The sequence below is a fragment of the Babylonia areolata genome, chromosome 15 (assembly GCF_041734735.1).
Source record: "Babylonia areolata isolate BAREFJ2019XMU chromosome 15, ASM4173473v1, whole genome shotgun sequence".
Taxonomy (NCBI): domain Eukaryota; kingdom Metazoa; phylum Mollusca; class Gastropoda; order Neogastropoda; family Buccinidae; genus Babylonia; species Babylonia areolata.
The window spans coordinates 5746109-5773430 of record NC_134890.1 but is presented as its reverse complement, the minus strand read 5'-3'; the positions used below and the strand labels follow the sequence as shown (position 1 = coordinate 5773430).

The 27322-nt window shown below is 43.4% G+C and overlaps 1 protein-coding gene across 1 annotated transcript in view; it reads right to left on the bottom strand.

Moving 5' to 3' along the window:
* Window positions 1-2609: 2609 nt before the first annotated feature.
* Window positions 2610-27322, bottom strand: part of LOC143290393 (KAT8 regulatory NSL complex subunit 1-like) — a 38756-nt gene continuing 14043 nt past the window's right edge. Inside the window, exons 3-8 of the mRNA XM_076599791.1 lie at window positions 26840-26936; window positions 17436-17521; window positions 12532-12657; window positions 10684-10921; window positions 7692-7830; window positions 2610-5051 (exon numbers count right to left, since the gene is read on the bottom strand). Coding sequence (XP_076455906.1) covers window positions 4257-5051; window positions 7692-7830; window positions 10684-10921; window positions 12532-12657; window positions 17436-17521; window positions 26840-26936 — 1481 coding nt within the window. The 3' untranslated portion in view covers window positions 2610-4256. The remainder of the gene's footprint in view (window positions 5052-7691; window positions 7831-10683; window positions 10922-12531; window positions 12658-17435; window positions 17522-26839; window positions 26937-27322) is intronic.

Below are 27322 nucleotides of genomic sequence, written 5' to 3'. Positions count from 1 at the left end.
AAGATTTCACCAGATCAGAGTGAAAAGGTACAGAAAAAATCCTATGTGGGTATCAAACATAAAAAATAAAATTCCTCTGGGCAAAACAATAAGATTCAAACAAACAGTCATATTGTCAACATATGACAGGTATGTCTGCTTTGTTTCCATGGTGATAAACAGAACCAGCACACACACATCAATAGAAACGCACAATACAAAAAGCTCACTTGGCAGTTTTTCATTTGGTTTTCCCAACACTCAGTTAACCCAAACATCATTTGGTGGTGAAACTCACAAACAGAAACAGCTCAAACTCTTAAGAATTTTTTTTTTTAAATAAAAATTATACACAATGCAAGTTTCTGGCAGTTATAGCACATAACCTGTAATATTTAACATGGAGAAGGAGGGAAGGAGTGTGAGTGATAAGGTGAGTGCAGTTGAAGAATGACAGGGGATTGATACACAGAATGTTCTGATTCCTTCTTTATCATGTATCTTAAGGATTTTCCTTCAACAACAGAATATTCTGATTCCTTCTTTATCATGTATCTTACAGGACTTTCCTTCAACAACAGAATATTCTGATTCCTTCTTTATCATGTATCTTACAGGACTTTCCTTCAACAACAGAATATTCTGATTCCTTCTTTATCATCTTACAGGACTTTCCTTCAACAACAGAATATTCTGATTCCTTCTTTATCATGTATCTTACAGGACTTTCCTTCAACAACTGTGCATGCACAGCCTCAAGGTACTTGCTTCTTTCAATTTACTGTCAACTCCATTGAAAGAAACCAGGTTCATGTGGAGTAGTGGCCCAGTGGTAACATGTCTGTGAGAGAATCTGAGTGCACAGGATCCAATCATGCACTGCACTGCAGTTATGCTCTCCCTAGGGAGGGTAGCAGAATTTCACAGACAAATCTGTTGTGACAAAATGTAATACTAAACAAAACAAAATGTGATATTCCACAAAGGCAAAGCATGGTCAACTATAGTGGCAGTGCAGATGGAAAAAAAAAAAAGATTTCTGACAAGTGTCCTTTAAGACCTGATCATTAACGTAAGAACAAAACTTGATCACAGACAAAAGATTAAACAAAATTTCAACAGTGCAAAATACAACATACTAATCACAATAGCAATCATTAGGAAAACAAACAACAAAAACACAACAGCAAATGAAATCATCTCATACAGATGTTGCATACACCTAAAACAAAAGTCTTTTGTTCATGCAAGGAAAATTTCTTCGAGAAACTCCTGTTACACAAGGAATAAAATGAAAACAAAACATCAATTTCTATTCCCAGACAAAAAAGCACAAATACATTGTATTAAAGCCCGACACATTAGATTTGAAAAGTTTGCAAGCAGTTTCTTGCATGTTCATCTGATTTAGTTCTCTGATTTTCTTTCTGAAATAGCAAATTATACAACAAATCAAAAATAAAAGGAAAAACAAAACAAACAAAATATAGCCATGACAAAAATTATAGATAGAAAAAAAATCATACCATTATTTATAAACAGTAATTGTTTTTCCCGTTTGTAACAGACTTGCACAACAAAAAGTTACACTGGACTTCGGCTGGTGACAATGTACCTTCCATTTGGCCAAATAACAAACATATTATTGATATGTTCTCACAAAGATTTGATTTACAAAACAGCAGAAAGAACACACACAAATACTAAAAACCAGCCCAATTTGCTTAGGCTGACTTAAATTCTTCACTGAAAAGCAGTCTCAAGAAGTGTGAAAGCATTAACTGTAATAATACTTTTGCTTACTCACTCCGGACTAATAGTCTTCTCCCTTGCTTTTCCCTACAGACGACCCATTTGTTAGGGTTAGGAAAAAAATCCCCCAAGATACAAAATATAAAGTAACTGAATGAAACTCACTGTATTTCACCCACTGACCTCTCTCCTCACATCATGTGTACACCAACCCCTCTCCCTCTTCACTGCCCTCAGATCCGGATTCACTGTCAGTACCTTCTTGCTGGTGGCTTTCTTCACTGCAGATACTTTATTCACTGCCTTCATCATCCTCGTCAATGTCAAAATCTTCAGTTTAAAGCATTTCAATCACTTCAGCAGCAGTAAAAAGCAGTTTGCTCCAAAAATTTCCACTTGTATCGTCTGCGATGCCTTTTTCAATACATATGCAGATTAGCTTGTCATGTGGGGTGTCGAGGTCAACGGCTCACCAGTGGGTGTGTTGTTACGGAATCCATGATGAAACTTTCCATTTGACCCTTGACACGTTCGCAATGCCCGATGTAGCTGCAATTGTTATGTTACACCATGAGGAAAACATGGAAAAAATTTTAATTGACAAAACCCTCACAGCGTTATGTTGTATGGAACTTAGATCAGGAACGCTACAGCGTTCCATCATCCGGAGTGAGTGAATAGCTCAGTGTCTTGCAAGTTGTCCCACCTTTGCCCCCTCGCTTCAATATAACCATCTCAGAAAGATGTCAATGATTTATCCTGATTGAAAAACCAAGGTTCAAGAATGAAGACTTTACCTGTGCAAGAAAAATCATTAAAAAAAAAAAAAAAAAAAAAAAAATGCAAGGCTTTCATGACTCACACATGAATATTCACTGTTGTGATCCTTTGACCTTTATGGCTTTTGAAAGTGGTTTTCTGTTATGTTCTGACCACAACCAACCAGTTTCCCAGTTATAATGTGAACTGGATGAAAAATTCAAGCTCTGTGGTACTTTTATTCCCCCCTTGTAATGTATGTGGAGTGATGGCCTGGAGGTAACGCGTCCGCCTAGGAAGCGAGAGAATCTGTGCGCGCTGGTTCAAATCACGGCTCAGTTGCAGATATTTTCTCCCCCTCCACTGAACCTCGAGTGGTGGTCTGGACACTAGTCATTCGGATGAGATGATACACCGAGGTCCCGTGTGCAGCATGCACTTAGCGCACATAAAAGAACCCACGACAACAAAAGGGTTGTTCCTGACAAAATTCTGCAGAAAAATCCACTTCGATAGGAAAAACAAATAAAACTGCACACAGGAAAAAAAGAAAAGAAAAAAGGGTGGCGCTGTAGTGTAGTGATGCGCTCTCCCTGGGGAGCAACCTGAATTTCACAGAGAAATCTGTTGTGATAAAAAGAAATACAAATACAAATACAATATTTCACATCCTGACCTTGACTCTAAAGATTGTTTTCACCAAAGTCAATCACTGTACCAAGTTTGAGGAAAACTATAGTCTGCAAACCCTGATGTCTCTTGTTCCGACAAGCTATTCCTGTTAATCATGCCACATTATGACCCTGACCTAAAAATTCAATTATGCTGTCACCACTGCCAGTCACTGTATAACATTTGATGAAAAGTGAATATTCAATGTCAGCTGTCCAGTTTCTTCTATGTTGCTAATTGATGACCTCAACCTTTAGCTACTCACCCAGCTTTAATCATCACTGATGACTGGAAAGGTCATGATCATAATTACCAGTACCATCCCACCAAATTCAACTGCCATACCACTTTTGGTAGTTGAAATAATACCAATGCTACATTTACCATAGCCATTTACACACAGACAACCAGCACTGGATGATACCACAGTCTTTCTTTATAAATGTGAGTAAAAAAAACTAAAGAACAAGATCAATACACATCAGTCAAATTTTATGTTACAGAATGGAAAGCAGAATACACCGGTTGATTATGGCAATGCTAGTTTGGAAACAAATGCAGACCTCAACCTTCTTCCTCCATTTTGGAATTAACTTTCAGGGAAATAACTGTTAAATAATGCTGCATGCCCAGCCAATCGATACATCCCTGGGAACATTTGCCAGGGAAATATAACTTGCACACCTCAACACCCTCATGTCAATAACCATCGTCTGTCATAGTTTCCAGCCAAGGCAATAAATGCAGTCAATCATTCCAAAGGAAGCTACATAAACAAGAATAAACAGGAATGGGAGTGTAGATCTACCGTTCTTTTCAACATCTTTGTCAAACGAGATTTCTGCACAAACATTTTTTCTTTTTGTTTTAGAACACTCAATCAAAAGAAACATTTCACAGAACCTTGAGGTCACAACAGCAGGGCATTTGGGTAGCAAGGAAAGGATTGGGTGAATGTGGTTGGTATGTTTACCCCATGCATGCTACAATGGCATCACTGTGGTACATGTGAATATAAATACTCAAGAACCACATCCACAGCCATGTACATGTGAATATAAATATTCTAGAACCTCATCCACAATCATCCAACCTCATCTTTTGATGGCCTTCTGCTGGCTGTTGTACTTTTTGCTGGTACTGTCCTCTATCCACTCAGGGTCGGCAGCATCTATGTCCCCTGCCACAGATGTGGAGCTGGTAGAAGGCAGGGGCGATGGGGGCAAACTACCAGAGACAGATGACCCCGCCTGACTCCCCCCATCCACAGCCTGAGGGTGGAGAGTGGTCATGCTGGACACTGCACGCAAACTGCGCTGGGGTTTCTCCTCTACACGTGTCACCTCCGTCACACTCAGTTTGCTCATTTCTTCATCCGACAGAGGGAATTGCCTCAGTGGCCACGGCTTGACAACCTGCACATTGTCCCCCTCCCCCTCTTCCAGGCTGGAACCCAACGTCAAGCGCTCACGCTGACCGGCAGACAGGCTGCCTCTGCGAGGCTGGCCAGGTCCCCACATTCCACCAGTGCTGACATTGATCCCCAAGCTATCATCCTCGGACAGGGTGAAGTGGGGAACAGGTGTGGAGCAGCGAGGGGTCTGGGGCAGGGACACACTACCCCTCCCACCACTGCAGTCCATCCAGTCCTCCCCAGTCATGTCCCCTCCGTCCAGGGACGCCTGAGTTCCCATGGACACTGGCAGGCTGGGGGTGTGAGGACGACTGGGGACCGGTGTTCCTGTCTCCTTGTCCTGGGTGTGCAGGTGAGGGTTGGAGCGGTTGCGGCGGGAGGGAGGCAACTGCACAAAGCTGGAGAAGTGTTTCCTCTCTTCCACTTCACACCGTTTGTGACGCAGGATGAAGGTATCATCAGACAAGTCCTCAATCTGGGTACAATACACAGGCAGATATGTGTTCATATGTCTTCAGTGTCAATAAAAACCTAACTGGAAGCAAGGCCTACATAGCCATATGAAAAATTCCAGTCTAAAAATGTAATTTTATGAAACTGAAATTAAAATGTGACCCACCTCTCCACAATCAAAGGAGGAGGGTGGATGGGCCAGTCACTACATTTCCTACACTTAAATCTGCTTCATGATGGAGATGTGGAAGGTGAAGTGGCAATCCGGCAACGACCTAGCTAACTTACCAAAAATATCAAAATACCTTTTTCCTTTTTAGAAAGAAAATGGTGAGCATGTGCTTGGGGATTCGGTTTACAAGCTTCTCACAAAGAGAAGTGAAGGCAAAAAGCATGATCAATTTATGCAATGTAGTAAATTGTCAGCGCTTCCACAAATAACCAAGAAAACAAGCAGTTCTGACCTTGATGAGGATTAGGATGATAATGTTATGAACATCTTGTTTTCTTGTCTGAAAATGTGTGGTGAAAGAAAACTGCAGTGTCAACCAAGTTCAGAAATACAGACATCTGTAATGTTGGTCAAGAAAAACAAGCACTATCCTGAAGTGGAAAGACTGGACTGCATGGTCCCACTTTTGATTTGAGCCCACATACCACTGAACTCAGCTCCATGAAAGAGCTGATTAGATTAAAAAGAAAAAAAAAACTTTAAAAAAAAACTTTAAACTTGAAAGTAGTTAATGATCTGTCTGGTGATGAAGGTAAACTGTACGTACTGACTTTGCTCGGTGTGTTGGCTGCGTTAAAACTGTACGTACTGACTTTGCTCGGTGTGTTGGCTGCGTTAAAACTGTACGTACTGACTTTGCTCGGTGTGTTGGCTGCGTTAAAACTGTACGTACTGACTTTGCTCGGTGTGTTGGCTGCGTTAAAACTGTACGTACTGACTTTGCTCGGTGTGTTGGCTGCGTTAAAACTGTACGTACTGACTTTGCTCGGTCTGTTGGCTGCGTTAAAAGTGCACGTACTGACTTTGCTCGGTGTGTTGGCTGCGTTAAAACTGTACGTACTGACTTTGCTCGGTCTGTTGGCTGCGTTAAAAGTGCACGTACTGACTTTGCTCGGTCTATTGGCTGCGTTAAAACTGTACGTATTGACTTTGCTCGGTCTATTGGCTGCGTTAAAACTGTACGTATGGACTTTGCTCGGTCTGTTGGCTGCGTTTGACACAATATACTCTATTCCAGACTTGAACATATTTTGGGGATTCACTCAACAGTTGCGAACTGGTTTTCTTCATACCTATCCAACCGCTTCCAGATTGTCTCTGTTAACAAATTAAGTCTGATCCAACCCTGATCTCCCATGGTGTGCCACAAGGCTCTGTCCTGGGCCCCATTCTGTTCGTTCTGTACACTGCTCCTCTTTCTGATGTCATTTCTGGCCATTCTGTTCTTCAAAACTCTTTTGCTGATGATACTCAGCTACAAAAGTCTGCAGAACCTAACCAAGTACACAGTTTCATTCTGTCAATGCAGGATTGCATTCTCCATGTTAAATCCTGGATGACATTCAACAAACTAAAGTTAAATGATGAAAAACTAAGCTATGATTATTTCCTCGGCAAGAATGTTCACATCTACTTCTTTTCCTGCCTCTATTGTGGTTGGTGATGCCACAGTTCAGTTTTCTAAATCAGCAAGGAACCTTAGAGCCATTGTTGACTCAAACTTCAGCATGCATGCTCAGGTAGAAAATCTGATATGCATAGTCAATTGTGAACTTCCGTCACATTAACTCTATCCGTCAGTACCTTTCTGTTGAAGTTACTAAAACTTATTTCTGCTTTTGTGCTGTCACGAATCAACTACTGAAATTCTCTTCTAATAGGTTGTCTACATAATCTTCTTCAGCAAATTCAAAAACTTCAAAACAATGCTGCCTGTCGGACCCCTAAGAGTCCCTCCCATGCTCTGATCACATTTCTCCCCGCCTCCATACTCCACATTGGCTCCCCATTGAAGCGAGAATTAAATACAAAGTTGCGTGTCTCTGCTATTCTGCTTTCCACTCCGACAAGGACCGACATATCTTTCTGACCTTATCAGTGCTTCCACTCCCTCAAGAAATCTGCGCTCTTCCTCTGACTGTCACCTTTTGAAATTTCCTTGTGTCAATACAAGAACCTCTGGTGAGTGTTCTTTCTTCTTTGCTGCTCCTCATATCTGGAACAACCTTCTTCATCATATCCGTGCATCTGATTCTATCTCTGCTTTTCGCTCATCACTAAAAACTCATCTTTTTAAAACCTATCTATTAGCACTCTCAGCTTCCTTGTTCTCCAACACCATCCATATCAGCTCACTTTGGATGCATGAAGAGTGGGAATGGGAGGAGTGTGGGGGGTGAGGGGGAGGGTTTTGAGAAAGAGTGGTCATGAATGATTTGTAATATTTTTCTTTCATGAAAAGCGCCCTCTTAGAGAGAAAGGGCACTAAATAAATGTACATTATTATCATTATGTATATATAGGTTTCTAAAATTGTTCAAACTTAACCCTCCCGCTCCTGACACTTCACATTAAGCCATGGTGGCTGCCTTATCTGCACTTTTTTGTGCAAAACCTTGTTGGCCATATCTTCAAGGTGCTGGTACTCACTTCTTCCTCCTCTTCAACGGCACTTTGGTTGGCCAGCTGACCGCAGAGCTGACCATTGGATTTGGGCAAATGGACCTTTTGTTCCTCATCTGGCACTAAATCTTCCTCAGCCTCATCTTCTTTGGTTAGGTCTCGCCACCTGATGGAAACATCGCAGATCACTGTACAGTTTACATGCTGACAAGATACTTTGATGAAGTGCAGGCACATAAAAAATTATTATGTAAACATATCAACTGTACTATAAAAAAAATTATCATGTAAACATAACTGTACTATGTGGCTTTTCAAACATCAGAAGCCTGTGAATGTGTATTCTTACATTTATACATTCCACACATGGATGTGTCAATGGTGTACACAAATGCATGTACATGTAAAAGAGCTCAGCAACAGGACACCTGACTACAAAAAGGTTTTTTTTAAATGCTCTAATGAGGAAACAAACATACTAGCCAGACAGAAAAAAGAACAATAAAAACACAAAACAAAACAAAAAAACACACACACACACACACAAATGTGGCATTGCACTGTATTACCACATACCCGGGGTAGAGCAGTCTGAATTTCACATCTATTTTGACAATGAAGTAATATGGTGGTGTGTCCATCGAGATCGATGATGACCATCGTTGTCATCCAGCCAGGGGATGGGGGGAGGGTGGTGGTGGGGTGGGGGGGAGGATGCTCATGAATCTATCTGTGAATGCGCAGATGGCTGAATAGTCCAATCTGCGCACGAAATGTTCGCTGACAGTTGGGGCAGACAAAGACAGGTATACCATTGTCAGGGAGCTTGTTTGCCCGTGACTTTCTGGCCTGCCTCTTCTGAACAGCTGCAGCAGTCCTGTTGGCCTCACACAACTTGGCGCCTTTGTGCACAGCAGCGTGCCATTTGTCATGGTCCACTGCAGATTCCTCCCAGGAGTCAGGGTTGATATCAAATGCTTTCAGAGAGTTTTTCAGAGTATCTCTGAAGCGCTTCTTCTGACCTCCGTGTGATCTCTTCCCTTGTTGCAGCTCGCCATAGAAGAGCCTTTTGGGCAGCTGATGGTCTGGCATGCGCGCCACGTGTCCAGCCCAGCGAAGCTGGGACTTCATCAGGATGGTGAAGATGCTGGGAAGGGTGGCTTTTGCGAGCACCTCTGTGTCTGGGGTCCAGTCTTGCCACTTGATCTTCAGTAGCTTCCTGAGGCATTTTGTGTGGAAGTGGTTCAGCTTCTTGGCATGTCGTTGGTACACTGTCCAAGTTTCGCAGACGTACAGTAGTGTGGGGAGAACTACTGCTCTGTAGACCTTTAGCTTGGTCTCAAGACTAATGCCTCTTCTGTTCCAGACATTTGCATTTAGTCTACCAAAAGTTGCGCTTGCTCTTGCAATCCTGACGTTCACTTCATCGTCGATTGTCACATTTCGTGACAGTGTGCTGCCAAGGTATGTGAACTGCTCCACCGCACTGAGTCTCTGACCGTTGACTGTGATGTTGGGCTCAACGTAGGGTTTCCCTGGGGCTGGCTGATGGAGAACTTCAGTTTTCCTCGTGCTGATGGTAAGGCCGAAGTTCCTGCTGGCAGTGGCAAACTTGTCGACGCTGAGTTGCATGTCAGCTTCAGATCCAGCGTTGAGGGCACAATCATCAGCAAACAAAAAGTCTCTGAAGATGTCTGTCATGACCTTCGTTTTTGCTTGAAGCCTTCTGAGGTTAAACAGCTTGCCATCTGTTCGGTACTTTAGGCCGATTCCAACATCGCCATCTCTGAAGGCATCAGTAAGCATTGCAGAGAACATGAGGCTGAACAGCGTTGGAGCCAGGACACAGCCTTGCTTGACACCATTTGTGACAGCAAAAGGAGCAGATGTTTCGCCATTGTCCTGGACTCGAGCCTGCATGCCTTCAGGGAATTGGCTGACCAAGGAAATAAATTTCCGAGGGCAGCCGTACTTGGCCATGATCTTCCACAGTCCCTCTCTACTCACGGTGTCGAAGGCCTTAGTGAGGTCGACAAAGGTGGAGAACAGATCAGCATTTTGCTCCTGACATTTCTCTTGCAGCTGCCTTGCAGCAAACACCATGTCGGTAGTTCCGCACTCTTTCCGGAATCCACATTGGCTCTCAGGCAAATGACCTTGGTCAAGGTGTGCTGTGAGGCGGTTTAGTAGGATCCTGGCAAGTATCTTGCCTGCGATGGAGAGCAATGAAGTAATATAATGCAAGTGCATTCCCCATACATCCTCTATCTTTCTTTCAATGTTTTTCCAATCATAACTTCTAGTCCTCTATGTCATGGCTCATGGCTGGCCTATTGGTAATGAGTACACCTAGGAAGCAAGATTATCTTAGGGTATGAGACACTCCCACATTCACCAGCAATTCCCTCCCCTCTACTTGACCACGAGTGATCGTCTGGATGCTAGTCATTCAGAAAAGATGATAACTCAAGGTCAAGTGTGCAGCATGCACTTAAAAGAACCCACAGCAGCAAAAGGGTTGTCCCTGGCAAGATTCAACAGAAAATTCACTTTGATAGGAAGACGAATACACTTGCTGACAGATAAAAAAGGTGGTGCTGCACTGTAGGGATGTGCAATCCACAGGGAGTGCAGTCCCAATTTAACAAAGAGAAATCTAGAGATCTGTTGTGACATTAAGTAATACAATACAATGCACAGAACATTCAAATCGGCTGCCATGGCTGAATGCCCCATGACAACCATTCCTAACCTGCGAATGGGAACCTGTCCTCACCTGGGAATGTGAATCTGTCCTTTTACCTGGGACAGGAATCTTTCCTTTCCTGAGAATGGGAATCTGTTCTTTACCTGGGATGGGAATCTGTCCTCACCTGGGAATGTGTATCTGTCCTTTACCTGGGATGGGAATCTGTCCTCACCTGGGAATGTGTATCTGTCCTTTTACCTGGTATGGGAATCTGTCTTCACCTGGGAATGGGAATCTGTTCTTTTACCTGGGACAGAAATTTGTCCTTACCTGGGAATGGGAATCTCCTTGTACTCCAGCTTCTCTACGCGGGTAAGGCTGGCCATGCTGTGAGGGATGACAATGTTGTTGATGTCATAGGCACTTTCACCACGCCGTTTCCGAACTTCCTTCTCCTTGTGGGGACCAGCATTCAGGGAGGCATCACGGGACAGTGGAGAGGCTGCCGGGGTGTCAGTGCCGCTCCCTGGGTAATCCACTGCACCTTTCATGTTCTTCCTCTTCAACTCTGTGTGAAAGATATGTAATACCTTCCAACATCTTCTTCTGCGTTGACTCATATGCACACGAGTGGGCTTTTATGTGTATGACCGTTTTTACCCCCGCCATGTAGACAGCCATACTCCGTTTTCGGGGGTGTGCATGCTGGGTATGTTCTTGTTTCCATAACCCACCGAATGCTGACATGGATTACAGGATCTTTAACGTGCGTATTTGATCTTCTGCTTGCATATACACACAAAGGGGGTTCAGGCACTAGGTCTGCACATATGTTGACCTGGGAGATTGTAAAAATCTCCACCCTTTACCCACCAGGCGCCGTCACCGTGATTCAAACCCGGGACCCTCAGATTGACAGTCCAACGCTTTAACCACTCGGCGATTGCGCCCGTCCCTTCCAACATCAACATCAAACATATCAGATTAAGGGAAGCTGGTGACAGAAACACATTTAACCACAAGCTGGGAATTCAGTTCTAGGCTATTGTCAATGGTTTCTTCGATTCTTTTAAAAATGGAATCAACTGTTAATGTCCTATACTGTAGACAGGTTTCTCTCTCTGTCTCATAAGATTTTGTAAAAAATCACTCACACACACACACATAGATAGATAGATAGATAGAGATAGATACACACATAGAGAGATAAGGAGGGGGAGAAATGGTAAGGTCTGTGCATACACACATTTTTTTTTCTTTACGTCTTTTAACAAATTTCAAATATTAGACGTGCGTGCGTGCGTGTGTGTGGAGACGGATGATCCACTCAGCTTATTCCTTCAACTCATGACACTGCACACAATCACAGCCACAAAAAAACACACACACAAACAAAATCATAACATAACACACAAGCCTGTCACAAAATATATAAACTGAAATATAACACAGGTTACAAAGTATCCTTCCCCTGACTGCTTAAATGATGACTTCAGAATGCACAGCAAATAAACATGACTAACGTCACGTTTTCAGTTTAAGATTTCACAACTGTCTGGAAGAGAGAGAAAAAACAACAACATACTGTTCTGCAAAGACCGAAAAAGTGGAACAACTCTGCCTTTCTGGTCTGGTTTTGTCTATGTAACATACTGGGTAAATTGAGTGTTTCTCTAACCCTTTTATTTACCAGAATTTGTTTAAGTTGGATTTACCTTGAATGGCAAAGTAAACCCACAGTTAGTCTTTTAAAGACTGTGCTTTCTGTTAGCCATTTAATACTGGATGAAATTATTTCACATCACATTTTAGCTATGGATCTGACAACATATATCAACTTCTTCAGCCTTCAGATATATATATATATATATATTGCATTTTTTCACCCCTTTACTTTCCAGAATTCATCCACCTGAGGTTTCAGTTGCATATCAGGCTAACAGTCCTGCTTTTCTACCCTTTTGGAAGAGATCACGCTCAGTAACTATGACAATGTAGTTAATTAAAATGGGTGATTTTATTATTCACAAGCCACAGCTCAATCTCTTTGAACATTTCAGTTTCCCTGTCATAGCGGTAAACTCCCATCATGACTGGTCATTTTTCAAAGCAGACAATACCTCAGAGTAAATCATAACGGCCACATCACTTAAGCATTCTGTAAAGAGTCACACTAACCTGTTCCCAGTACAGGGTAGTTTTTGCGTCGCTTCAGCTCGGCGTTCAGTGCTCTCTTGCCCAGCCTTTTGCCACGGGGAGGGCCGGGCTTCCGCCCAGTCTTCTGCTCGTACTTGTTGCGGATTTCTGATACAGTAACAGGTTTCATTCTGAAGGATCGACATGACAGAACTTTTAAGTTGAAATCCTGAGCTCTGAAGACTTTTATTCTATATTCAATCTACCTTTTAAATTCTTGAGAATTCTTGTGTGTGCACGCGCATGCGTGCGTGCGTGCGTGTGTGTGTGCTGATTATCTGGTTGTGTTTTGTCGCACCTGATGCAATTTATCTTTATGAGATAAAGTTATTATTATAATCAATGTGCAATATTCTAGGCTATGTTCATGGTTATATTCAAAATAATGTTATTATTTCTCCTTTACATTTAAAATAAAAAATTAAATATTACCTGCAATGTGTGGAATGAATCTATGAAACAGTGTATGTGATATTTTTACATTTGTGTCTTCATTATATTCCTAATAGCTGTTGTTGTTTTTTTACAGTTCCGGTCTCCATGTTGTTTACTTGTCTGTGTTGTGATAATGCACCTGACCAAATTTCTCTAGATGGAGATAATAAAGTTATTCTTATTTATCTTCTTATTCTTTGGAATCCCTTTTCACCCCAGTCCTTTACCCTCCCCTACCCTTTTACTTAAAGCAGTGATTTGAAAAATACAGAACATAAATGTTACTTCAACCATATATTAGGTACCGGCAGCCTGGCTTGTTAAAATGAGGCTAAGACTGAAAAACATTGATTTTACCCATTTTCCCCCCAAGCCTGTTACACTTAAGTGATATTAAGAAATAAAGATATGTTTTATATGGAAATAAACATCAGTTTCCCCTCTTTCCAATGCAGTTTTTGTTTTTCTTCTGTTTTTTGTCTTTGTTGAATAAAAGAGTAAAAACTGGGGGTAGTCAGAGGGCTTATTGCATGCCATGGCCGCTTTTCAGTGAATATTAGTTCGGCATGAATCTAGTGCATAAAAAATGATTTTTGTTTGATTAAAATGTAATTTTCTCAAAATTGGTAATAAATACAATAGTAATGACAGTAATCAAATGAAAGCTGTTTTAATTTTATTTCAAATCATATGCAAAACTACCGCATCATGTTAATGGAGTGGATGAGCTTGGAGCTGAGAGAGAGGCTGTGCATCATTCGCATGTCGAAATGGCAGTCGCAGCTGAGCCAAATTTCAACAATCTTGGTCGGTTACGGATCATTATAGGAGAACCTTCGAGTTTGTTTCTACTATCATACTGTTGATTATATCATCGATAAACATTTAAGAGGGGGTATTTTTCATAAATGAGTAAACAGAAGTGCTTAATCATTGGGAATACCTCATAGTCATACTGCTGCACCTTGTTTTGACTTTAACTGAAGCGACGATTGTTTTTTCTTATTTTCATCATGATGGAATTAATGGTAAGTATGCTAGTTGTTTGTTGAAATGAAATTAATCAGCAGATAAAATTTATGGTAGTGGTTATACTTTTAATTACAAAACACAAATTATCACACACACAAATTTCCTTTTTTCCAGAACATCATTCCTGCAACTTGATAACATCAAGTTTCTTAATTAAAAAAAAAAAAAAAAAAAAAAAAAAAAAAAAAAAAAAAAACACAGAAAGAAAGGAAAAAACTTGCTGAATGTGACTATTAATTAATAAGTCATGGTAGTGTGTATGTGTCTGTCAGAGAGAAAGAGAATGGTGATGTGTATTTGTGCATGTGTGTCTGTCTAGTTTAAAAAAAATAATAAAAAAAAAAAAAGTTAAATTTTACAAATCATATGCAACAAATCTAAAACAAATTCTGCAAAATGCTTATTGCTCTACCCATTTTTAAGACCTTGCTCAGCTGAATACAGAATCACATAATTCATCAAAATAGCTTGATAAATGAAGAAACTGTGCTTGCTGCTATTTTGACAAATCTTGGCCCTGTGAGAATTTGCTAAAGAACTGGATTATAGAACTCAACATCAATAAAACTATCAGGTTATGTAGCTGGAAAAAAAAAATTAGGCATCTGTACTATATACAAAATATCACTTTCCTTAATTTCCAGCTGTCTCTGTTCAGTGTACATGCAGTGATGCTGTAAACCTGGAGTTTGTCCAAAAGCTCAAAATGACACGCAAAAAGGCTGTTTCAATGAACTTCAATTAGCTGTAACTTTGGTTCTAATATAGATAGAAACATCATTTTTGTTGTGGGCTGTTTATTTTGACTTATCATTTTAATCTAAGCTTGTTTTAATGTTGTTATAACGGAACTTTTTTCTTTTTTTTAAAAAGTTGCTGGTACCTTTTTTTTTTTTTTTTACAAGAAAAAAAAAAGAAAGAAAGAAAGAAAAAAAAGATTCTCCTTTGATTTAAAAGTACTGTATTGTATTAATTTCTTGTTACAACAGATATCTCTATGTAAAATTGGGGCTGCTCTCCTCAGAGAGAGCACATTGTCACAGTAGCAGCACCAAGCTTTTTTATTTTTCTGCTTGCAAGTGTATGTGTTTGTGTTCTTTTCTTCAGAATTGCCATGACAACCCTTTTGTTTGCTTGGGTTACAAACTGTGCATTAAGTGCATGTTTAAAGGGCACCCCGTTTTATCATCTCATTCAAACGACAAGCATCCAGACCACCATTTAAGGTCTACTGGAAGGGGAGAAATTTCTGGCGATTGTGCAATTGGATCCTGTACCTTCTGATTCTCTTGCTTCCTACGTGTCGATGTGACTGCATTACCTGTCGATCTGACTGGAAATATAAAACCTTTCGCATGCAACTGAAGTTGCCAAGCATAACCAATCTCCAGCAGCTAGCAGCAACTGCAGTCACCCTGCTTTAGAAGTTCAGTTTCAGTTTCAGTAGCTCAAGGAGGCGTCACTGCGTTCGGACAAATCCATATACGCTACACTACATCTGCCAAGCAGATGCCTGACCAGCGGCATAACCCTACACGCTTAGTCAGGCCTTGAGAAAGAAAAAAAAAAAAAATAAATAAATAAAATAAAATAAGATAAAATAAAATAAAAATAAAATAAAATAGAAGTTCAAAGTCAGTATTATTCAATTTCTGACAGCCTTAACCCCCTATTAGCAATGCACTTTGTTTCAGAATGAGGCTTCTGCCTTCTGCTTTTCCTCATGGTCGAATGTGGAAGTTTTCTGAAGTTTTACAAAGGCTTTTTTGATTGAATTTCTGATGCAAGTCAAGATAGAAATTTCTGAATTCTCCCTCAACAATGATAAATTTAAAGGCTTTTGTGTGAATACCTTCAACAAATGGATGATGATGGTGATGTGAATGTAGGGCTGTCAGAAAGTTCAATAATGTTGACGAAAATCGCATGCCGAGTGGATATTTAAAACACTGGCTGGTCAGGTTTTGGAAAACTGCAGGGTGTAGTGAACATCCCTGAAAGTTTGCTGAAGGCGTTTTGTTTTTGTTTGTTTGTTCTGTTTTGATTGCCGACATGATTTATCTACTTATGGAAACAAATACACAAAAATAAAAAACACAGGGGAGGTGAAAGTAAAAACTCAAAATGCATATTTGTGTTTGCATGAGGCATGATGTAGACTGGGCTGAAATCAGAGCTTATCTGTGTCTTTTTCTTTTGACCACCTTACAAAACTGTGGTCTTATGACCCACTGATTGAAATGCCAGGATTAAGGTGTCACACCTGTGTACCAAGACCATTCATCAAGAATAAGCTAGAAAAAAATCACACATGTATCTCATAGCTCAAATTAACAAGTGCGCACTGACAGATTGTTATTTATTATTTAAGGCCAGACAAGGCAGCCTATTTTTCACTAAAATTGTGATTTCTTGTGGTTTTATGATTTTCACATTTTTAGTCACTTCACTGCATCTTCTATCCAATACACCAACTCTTTCAAAAAACATGTTCTTTTATGTGTGCAATCGACGATCTGTAATTTTTCAGTACAGTGACCACATTCAAATCACTACGCCTTGGAATGAACAAACATCCACATTTGAAACATTGCAAGCTGATTTCCCACACCCTTTACATAATTTCTGCGCTGGGACAGCCAAGTCAAAGTGAAAGTTCTTTAGTCACAGCTGTTTATTTTAAAGATTCAAGAACATGAAGTGTCCCGTTTTTTAAAAAATGCTGAAAAATTCTATATTTTAGATGTAATGCTATCCAGTTGTAGAAAGTGAGTGAAGGTCATAATAAATCAAGAACAAAAAGAAAAACCTATAATAGTTTTGTAGTTATAGAGCTTTAATTTTTTTGTTTGTCTGCCATTTTGAATTGTTTCTATGGCAACCAGTGCATGAAGTGGTTTTTTCCCCCATATATATATATATATATATATATATATACACACACACAATTATACATACATATATACACATTTTTGTAAATCCTGGGTGATACCTAAAAATATCCACCTATAACAGTTAATCACAAATTAGAATGAAACTTTAAAAATAGCTGCCATGTCTGGCGTTATCTATTTCATTACTTACTTCTCATTTATTAAACAGTGTGTAAACCGTTTCTGCATTATCTCCTATGTTTACCCTAACCAAAGACACAATTTCACACCAATGCTATTGTTCAAATGGAACTCATAGGAGTTTGTATGCAGGTAGTGTCATGCTAAAAACCTGTCAATGAAAATAATTCAGCTGCAGAGGAAACAGCACAAGAAATGTATCATATGCCTTGCTCACGGTTAAACAGATAAGTGTACTGAAAACATAAACATACAAAATAAGGACATTATCTTATGTCAATTTTTACACCATAAACTTGAGATATCAGAGACAGTTGAGACAGAGAAACTGGAAGAGTGACTCACTGGCTGACTGAATTATCACAGATGCTGCATTTTTCCTGAAAGGCTTCTTCCTGCCATCTGTCACATTGGGTGTGTATTTCTGACGCCTGGAACACATGGAAAAACATGTTATCAACTCTTTCATTTCATCATTTTGCCACTGCTATCAGTTTTACAGATGACATTTTCTCATTTCATTTCCCCATTAACCCATTCAGTGCCACAAAAAAAGAGCTCTCTTCTTGCCAGGGGAAATTCTGAGGACTGGGGTGGGTGGGATTCCAGCACAAAAGTATAAAAGACAGAATGGTTTGGTAAAGGAAAATGAATGCAGATTTTGAATCTGGGGCTGTTTCATAATCAATTTGATTACAAGTAACAATTCTGGTATTTCAAAGTGAGAATAATTTTTGTGCGACAAAAAGTCTACTTCCACCATCACATAATGACATCCATATGAAAAACAAGATCAGCTGGAAATGACATGCTTGTCAGTTTATACCTGCATAAGAAAATAAATCATGCCGATTTGCATCCTCTGCAAACAAGTCCGTCATCTGATTGGTGACAAAAAGTGTGAAAAAGTAACATGTTCCTGTCTTGCATTTTCAACATGGGTTTCACAGACATTGCAGACTATTGGCTGTTGCCCAATCTGTGGCAGTAACAGTGAAAACATCAGCTTACTGGTGTTGCCCTGTCCAAGGCCCCCCCTTCCCTGCCCTCTGACTACCATACGACATCTCGTCTTTCACCACTCATCTCCATCTCCTCTACCCCCGTCCTGCTATACACACAGAGACACACATACACTGCCCTCACTGCCAGTCACAGTCAAATGCTGTCTGCTTCTATACAATAACTGAAAAGAGTCAAATGCTGAGCTGTCAGTTGTCACTTTCATGTCATCACCTTCAAGTTCTGATGAATCATCAGACAAGAGATCCATGACTGGGACCATTATCTCTGACTGTCAAAGGTTCCGAAATATCCCTGTTTCTTTTTTATTTTCTAATAAAAGTATACATTTCAAAAGTTTTTTGAATTGTTTTTACACTACTTATGATTTTTCATCCTCATATTCCAGATCTGTTTCCAGTATTGCATATGTACACATATTTACTCAAATCCAAGAAATTTTAGAGTTCAGCTGACTTGAATAAACTGCTTAAAATCAAACAAATTTACTGGAGGCACTTACAGAAGCAAACTGGCCTGCACTTTTAAGTCCTACAAAAGTAAAATTAATAGTGTCTGAAAACAACTGTTAGTGAAGACTCATTGAAATCTAATAAATCTCATGAATCAAGAACATTTAAGTGTGAAAACAAGTCATTTATTCCACTGTTGCTTAACGGAATACAAGAATATCAAATACATGGATTCCACAAACACTCACAACATCTCTCAATTATATAAACATAGTTATATCCAAAAGTTAATCACTGCCATGGAAAGAAAGCCTTTAATAAATGAACTCAAGAGATGTCCATGTTACAGCTTTTCCTTGTTTTGTATAAAAAAATTTAAATCACATGTTGCGCGAGTTGCGGTCTCCACCTACACATGACCTTATATTCCAAGCATGAATAAGTTTTACTTCAACATCAAAACTCTTCAAAAAGGAGGAGTTTGTATTATACTCCATGTTTGGTGTTACATATACTTACCATGTCAAACTGATGCAAACTAGGCCTATTGGTTTGCTCTGCTTGGCCAAATTTCGCGCGGCTAACAGTGAAAAGACGGGCCCGCCCGCTCTCAACCAATCAAACGCCTCTAAAAGCTATAAGCGCTGAATCATTCCGTGGCCATGAACAAAAATGCCCCATGAGAACCACGGCGGAGACAGACGGGCGGGCATTCGAGGTTGACATGTTAAGTATATGTAACACCAAACATGGAGCATAATACAAACTCCTCCTTTTGGTGTCATATACTGTACCATGTCAAACTGATGCAGAATTTAAAGCAAATGGAGGAGGGCAACGCCTACTGGTTTGTATGGGGAGCCCTTGTAACTGAGACGGCAGTGTTAGCCGCGACAAAGGAAATCCCCTTGGAACCGTCAGCCCTGGTCATACAGAAATTCCTGAGGTAGAAGTTGATGAAGGGATTCTCAGACCGCCAGAAGGCTGCCTCCAAGACATGCTGCGTTGGCACTGAGTGCTGGAAAGCAGCCGAAGTAGCTATGGCCCGCACTTCGTGTGCTCTGGGATGAAGACAGCTGATATCCCTGTGTGCATGAGAGTAGGCTCTACGAATGACTTGGGAAACCCGGCGGGAAATGGTGCCTGCAGCGATGTCTTTCTTGTAATTCTCATTGAGGGAGATGAGCAGCCGCCTCTGAGAAGAACGCCTATGGCGAGACCTATCCCCAATAATATTTGAGACACCGAACAGGGCAGAGGTGCCTATCCTCATCATCTTGGGCAAGAATATCAGACAAAGGTCTGACCCTCAGAGAGGGGGAAGGAACCTCAGGGTCTTGGTTCTTAGCCAGAAACTCTGGAAGGAAACGAATAGTGATGGAACCATCTCTGTGGAAGGCCAGATCTTGTGGCATTCCACTAAGACCATGCAGCTCACTTCTACGACTGCCTGTGGCCAGCCGCAGAAGGAAAGTGGTCATGAGGGTGAGGATGTCAAAAGGAATAGTCCCCAATGGTTGGAAGGGCTGTTTTCGAATGAAATCCAGCACCAGGAACAAGTCCCAGAAGGGCACTCTTCTGGGGTCTCTAGCTTCCTTCAGAGGGGCACCCCTAGCCACCTCTCTGAGCAGGAAATCCGCTTCAAAGGCGGGACCACCTAGCTGTTTGCATTGTGGTACAGATGGCAGACCTGTACCCTCGCACAGAACTAGCAGACAGGATGAGAACCGAGGAGCAGAGAGCCAGGAAGTTGGCCAGCTGCATGCTCGTAGGGTTCATAGGGGTAATGCCCTGAGCTGTACACCACCGCAACCATTTCTTCCAGCGAAAGTCATACAAAGTCTCCGTTCCCTGCCTCCTTGCTCTGGTGACTATGGAGAGGAGGCCAGAGGAGGCACACCCCTGGGTCAGCGCAGCCGACACAGAGGCCGACCGAGGGGTCGAGGACTTCAATGGTGATGCTGACAGTTCCGACCGCACAGCAGCCAAGCGTGCTGGTGGAGCAGTTGAGGATTGAAATGAGGAGTGCCCGAGCGAGGCTGCCTCAGCAGATGAGATTTGGTTTCAAGTTCCAGGGGTGGAAACATGTGTCAGGGACTGAAGGTCCTGAAACCAGGTGCGGGTGGTCCAATCTGTCTTTCCGTATCACCTTGGACAGAATTGGAAAGGGAGGAAACGCAGAGGCAATCAGACTGCTCCAGTCTAGAGAGAGAGCATCCACTGCCCACGCTTCTGGGTCGGCAACCGAAGAGACGTAAGTGGGAAGTCTCTTGTTGAACAAGGTCCACCATCGGCCGAAACCACTGTTCCCACACCCACTGAAGGCTGTCCTTGTCCAGGGTGCACTCTGTGCGTATGACACTCTTGGACCTGCTGAGAGCATCTGCCAAGATGTTGGTTTTTCCTGCTAAGTGTCTCGCTGAAAGTGCAATGCCCTTGCTGTGGCACCAACGGAGGAGAGCCTCAGTCCACATGAAGAGGTCTGCCGAGTGCGCTCCCCCCCATTTGTTCACATAACATGCGACCGTCGTCTTGTCCGTGAACAAGCGGATGGTCTTGCCAGTGGCCTCCCCCATGAAGTGCAGGAGAGCCCTGCGAACTGCCTCCAGTTCCAGAACATTGATGTGGCATAGGCGCTCCTCCGGGGACCAAGTCCCTGCTGCATGGAGTGAGTCCATGTGGGCTCCCCAGCCCGGGGAGGAGGCGTCTGTGAAGAGTGCCACCTGAAGAGTAGGTGGGGCTATGGGCACCCCCTGTGTCCGAAGGGGGGTGATTAACCACTCTGATGTCACCTCGAGGAACCACTCGCCCAGACATATCTGGGTATCCCATGGCTGAGTGCTCTGGGACCGGCTTAACCTCAGTGCCCTCTGGAGAGGGCGCTTGAGAACCCTGTCCAGGGGAATGAGAGGTGTCGTGGACTCCACCATGCCCAAGAGGGAAGAAAGTGTCCGCGCTGTATCTTGGGAGGAGTGGCGCCAGTGGCTGAGGAAGCCTGCCAGACGGTCCCAGTGATCTGGCGCCAGAGAGACTATCATGGACCGCGTGTCGAATCTCATCCCTAAGAAGTCGAAGGACTGACGTGGGGACAGATCGCATATCTGCTGGTCCATGAGGAAGCCCAGTTGGGAGCAAAGGTCTAGAAGTCTGGCCGTATGACTCAGGCACAGGGCCTGCGACTGGGCCAGGATAAGCCAGTCGTCCAGGTACACACAGAGACAAATGGATTCCGAGCGGACGATGGACACCAATTCCCGCACCACCTTGGTAGACAGGAAAGGGGCAAGGGACAGACCAAATGGGAGGGCCGGGAACTGGAACCCCTTGTCCCTCCACACGAACCTTAGGTACCGATGGGATGCCGAATGGATGAGTATATGAAAATAAGCATCTTCCAGATCGATAGAGGTAGGCCAATCACCTTGTTGGATGGTCTCCCGAATCTGTGCCTGTGTGTCCATCTTGAATTTGATTTTGGGGAGGAATTTGTTGAGGGGGGACAAGTCCAAAACTGGTGTCCACCCTCCCGAGACCTTTGGAATCACCAACAACCAGCCGTAAAAACCGAGGCCCGGGTCCGAGAGTTGAGATATAGCCCCATGAGGAGTGGGTGCGATATCTCTTTTTCTAGGACGCTCTCCTGCTCCGTCGAGCTGGGCACCTAAGGAGGAGGAGTGGATCTTAGAGGGGGGCGGTCCTCCACCCAAGACAGCATGTACCCCGACTCTAGCACCGACATAATCCCGTCGTTGAGTCCCAGAGCACACCACTGATGTGCATGCCGGGACAAGTTTCCTACTTGGAGGGGCTGAACGACTGGTGGTGCTGAATCGGGGCCCAGTCATTGGGGGTGCTGCCTTCTGGCCTTGGGCATGGCCGGTCGGCTTGGACGGACATAAGGTGGTTTATTCCTCTGCCACTGATTCTGCACACGCTGCTTTGACTTAGGCGGCGTGGTATATGGAGGGGCCCTGGTGGCCGGTCTCTTCAATGGCATAGAACCCTGGAGCCCATGGGAGGTGTGGGCCAAATATGAGGCCACCTCCCTGTTTGTCTCTGCCCTGTGGCTGACAAAATGGGGCGGGAACTGGCCGAAGAGGGAGTGCTGCTGTGCTGGGATGGACCGCAGGGCAGCCCTCTGCTCCACAGGAATGTTAGAGAGGCTGAGAATGGCATCACGCCGCGCTAGCACAGTACTGAAGTGAAGGCTGGTAGCTGTGTCTGCAGCTGCCGTGAGACCAGATGCTACCCTATTGCCAAAAGCGTGTAACCTCTGGTCGGTGAAGAGGCCAGGCGGGACAGAGGAAGGAGACCCCATGTCCTGATTAACCGGACACTGTTCCCACAGCTCCTTGGCCCTGTGGAGGAACGAGTCGAAGGTGTACGCCGTGGAAACCTCGAGGAGGCAGCAGCGGGCCAATTTGTCCCACTCTGCTAACGTTTTAAAGGATAGGGTAGTCTGTCCTGTGCGGAGGGCTCTGCTCTGCTGTAGGCAGGGTGGTCCTGTGTGTACCAGGACCACACCCCTCCCTTGGAGGAATCTTTAAGGAATTTTCCCGGGGAAAAGGCGCCCGGGGCAGAGAGGGACTCCCTGCCTGGAGGAGGGATGGAAGCAGCACCCCTGACAGTGCGGGCTGGCTTATTAAGCCATTCCTGCACCATTTCTGGCACTCTGAGTCGCCTTGTGGTTCTGGAGTTAGAGTCACATGGCGAAAGGAGGGTCAAGGGTAACAAAGTAGCCTGAGGGACTGATTCGGCATACGTGACCCTATTGGGGAGGGTCAGTTCGAGCTTGGCAAAGTCCGAGTTTGGTTCAGGCTGGTCCCTAGGGAGGCGCGGGCTCAATCTGTCCCCCCTGGGATGTGGGCAAAGAGTGCTCATCTGCTTGTTCGTCCTCATCCGAAGACAGGGGCTCCCACTCTTGTTCGCAGTCCATCCCCTGCTGGGTGCCATCCCAAGTGGATGTACCCACTGGGGCGTCCTGTGAGCTGTGGTCAGCCCAGCGGGATGAGCTGGGACGATCCCGAGCCGGGACCATGGCCGCCACTGTTATGTCCTTGACACCTGAAGCGGGTGGGGAGCGGGTGGACCGTAGGTCCAACCATGCTTGGGATGGTGGGTGCCACACCTTTTCAGAGAGGGCGTCCCTGGATGCAAGAGGGACCCACGAGTGCTGTGAGGGGACAAACACCCACTCATCTCACTGTAGGACCGAGGGCTGGGCAGGTGGGAACCGCAGGCTCCGCCGGGCCGAGTAGGGCCCCTGAGCAGCCGTCGGTCCTGACAAGGAGGCCGTTGTGACCGTGGAGGTCACCTGTGGGTTGACAGAGGCCCGATTTGTGGACAGAGTGGCAATATTGGTCGAGGAGCTCGACCTGACCGACAAGAAGTCGATTCCACTTGTCGGGGCTGTGTGTGTCACCCTGTGAGATGTGCTGGGTTGGGTCCGGTGGGGAGCGGACAAGGGGCTGGCCCTTGGTGCTCCCGGCAACCCAGTGTGCACCCTAGGTGCGCCCCAGTACGGGTAGAATGGGGGTAACCACCCGTGGGCACCAGCCATACTGTGACCCGAACCCCAAGGGTCACTGGCGCGTTGACCTCCATGAAGGGAACAACCTGGCCAAGTCAGAGGGAGGTCAGGTCCGACTTGGGTGTCAGTCCCACCCGAAGACGAGCGGGCTGACTGCCCGGAACCGCCTGACACGCGCGGGCCTCCCCCAGCAGGGGAGACCGGCCGGATAGCGGGAAGACCTGCCGAGCAGGTTGCCACGCGCCCCGAATCCCCTCCCGTGGGGAGACTGGGGTGGCTTGGCCCGGGGTGGGCAAAGTAGAGATCCCCCCCCGGAACCAACTTTTTCTCCCCCCCCAAAAGGAGGTGGGGGAGGGGGGTCAACAGAGAAGGGAGGAGGGGGAACAACAATGGGGCCCGTGAGGGCCGTCTCCGAGTGGGGACCCGGGTAATGGCTGGGCGCGGCCTCCCCTTGGGAGTCCGCGCCTAGCTGCGAGTCCCCACAGTCCGGAGAGAACTTGCCATTCCCCCTTCTCCCTCACGCTGGGACACCTCGGGAGGCGACGCTCGTACCTCTTTCCCCCCGGTCCCCTTCATGACCGTTTTACTGGTACGAAAGTCACCTCCGCGATCAGCGTCTAACGATGCATCGCCGCGGTCCGTATCGGGAGGAATCATGAGCTCCGGGCCTGGGAGAGTCTCTTGCCGAGTCTCAATCCCAGCATCATGATCCCTGCCTTCGTGGTATGGCACACGAGGCATGGAACCCGCGCTTAGGCACCCAGCGAAAATCCGACCCCCAACAGAGAAAGGAAAGACAGGATCGACTTAGAGGCAGAAAAAAACGAACGAATCGAGGGTGCCGAGTCGAATCGAATACACAGAATGTAAGAATACAATAAACACAAGCCGCATGCAACAAAATAAGGCCAAAAGGATACGCTTAATAGCCGAAAAAAGCGTAAGTCGAGACAGAGCGTAAACCTGACAAGATGGCGTGGAGAGCCTTGGCCAAAGGAATGATTCAGCGCTTATAGCTTTTAGAGGCGTTTGATTGGCTGAGAGCGGGCGGGCCCGTCTTTTCACTGTTAGCCGCGCGAAATTTGGCCAAGCAGAGCAAACCAATAGGCCTAGTTTGCATCAGTTTGACATGGTACAGTATATGACACCAAAATATGTTTTGAGTTGTTTTTACATTACTTCCATTTTTTCACCCTCATGTCCCAGACCTGATTCAAGAAATGTAGAGGTTAATTTAAAAAGTGTGTAAATGATGAACAATTGTTTAGAAAAAAATTGGGGGTAAAAATGTGTTAAAAATGCAAAATGATATGCAAAACTGGTGATTGAAAACAAGAAAACAAATCCTGCTGCTGTTGTACATCATTTAAAACACTAAAATTTTCAAGAAAGTTCACTTTATAGTCTGAACAAACACTAGAAGTTTCAATGAAGTTCCCTTTATAAACTTGAACAGACAAGCAAAAAGCGAAACTTCACTTCAACATCTTAAAACACTGTTTAACTTTATCACACTACACATGAACTGAATCTTGTTTTTCGACACTGCTGGTGTTGCATTTGTCTTGTGTTTAAAATCCACCACAAAACAACGAAAGTTGGTATGGTTGCAAGGTTATCCATATCATAAAAAAAGAATGGCATTTGTTTGAACTCTGTGTGTCACATTTGTTGCAAGCCTAGCAATGGACCTGACAAAATCAATGGAGCCACAAAATAATCTATGAGCCTAACAGATTCCTTCATCAATTATCAATATCCCCAAAATAGATCTGAGATGTTAGCAAACCAGATTTTTCCTCCAGTCTTTCGAACAACAAAGGGATGATAAATTGTGTAAATCACAAGCATACACCACAGAAAATGTGAGGACTTTTGAGGCCCATCCAGTGTTGAGATGTTATCTAATTTGCATCCTTTCTTTCATTTGAATTAGCTTAGCTGACTTAAAAAAAAAAAATTTTTAAGTGATAAACTTCAGCAGTTTTGTTCATTCTGTAGGTTATGGAAAATGTTTGTACTTTGTCAGTTTGTGACTCCAATTATAAAGTGGCTTTTTCTGGGCCACTAAATTTTTCATAGAAAAAACAAAAAACAAACCAGACATTTTGAACATGTGAAAAACAGCCTGAAAAGAGAAGAACAAAGATTTGAACACATACAACTTGTTCAGTGTTAAAATCATATTTCATTTTTTTTTTTAATGTGTTACATCATAAGCCCAATAACACTGAGAATATCAGTCACAGTGTATGTTGATAATCACAATGTTTCTTTGATTCAAGAGAAGCATGAGGTAGCATTATTTCATTTCAAGAAAGTTCTGTTTTTAAATTTAAATAATGAAAAAAACTTTAGTAGTTGTAAGGCTTGTGACACATCACATTTAATTCCTATACATATCAAAAATGTGTGCATAACAATGCACTGATATATTTTATTTGTAAAGTGTATTGGAAGTCTTCCAAGGAAATTGAATCGCTTTTGTCATATTTCTATGTCCAGTACAAAGTCCTCTAAATCACAGTGTCACATGCGTTTTTTACGTGCAATTCCCCACATTATCCATACACATCATGGACATAAGTTTTGCCTCCAGTTCCAACTCTGTGTGACAAGCACTGAAGAATGACCCATCATTTTCAAAATCTTTAAAATTATGTGAACTATCTTCAATCTCAAGTCCTAAATGTGAAAAAGACCAATGCCAACCAAACAAAGGAACAAAGAAAGAAATACTGTACCTCTGGTCTGATTCGGCCCGAGGACGACGCACAGATGTCTTGTTCTGCCAATCCCCGGACCGTAACAATCCCTCAAAGCGGACAGAGAGAGGCACTTCTGCGACATGCACACAAACAACTTAGTGATCTGTATTTCAGCAAAATGAGCATTCACATTAAAATTATCATAACCTGCACAATAGTCCTTATTTGTTGTCATTACTGGTGAAGTTGATTTCATGGAATGTCAAATATTGTTTCTAATTATGTGCTGGATTGTGTTATACTGACTGACAAACAACCTTTTTGCATTGGGGGGAAGGGGGGGGGGGGTGAGGGTTGGGGGAAATCCTTAAAATGAATATTCTAAGCTGGGAAGATATAAACAGTCTTCATCTGCTATGTGTATCAGTCTATCACAAACATATTTCCTTGTTAACCGTATCATCCAGCTGACCATCTACTGATCATACCACATACCAATACTTTTGAATGCACCAAGGT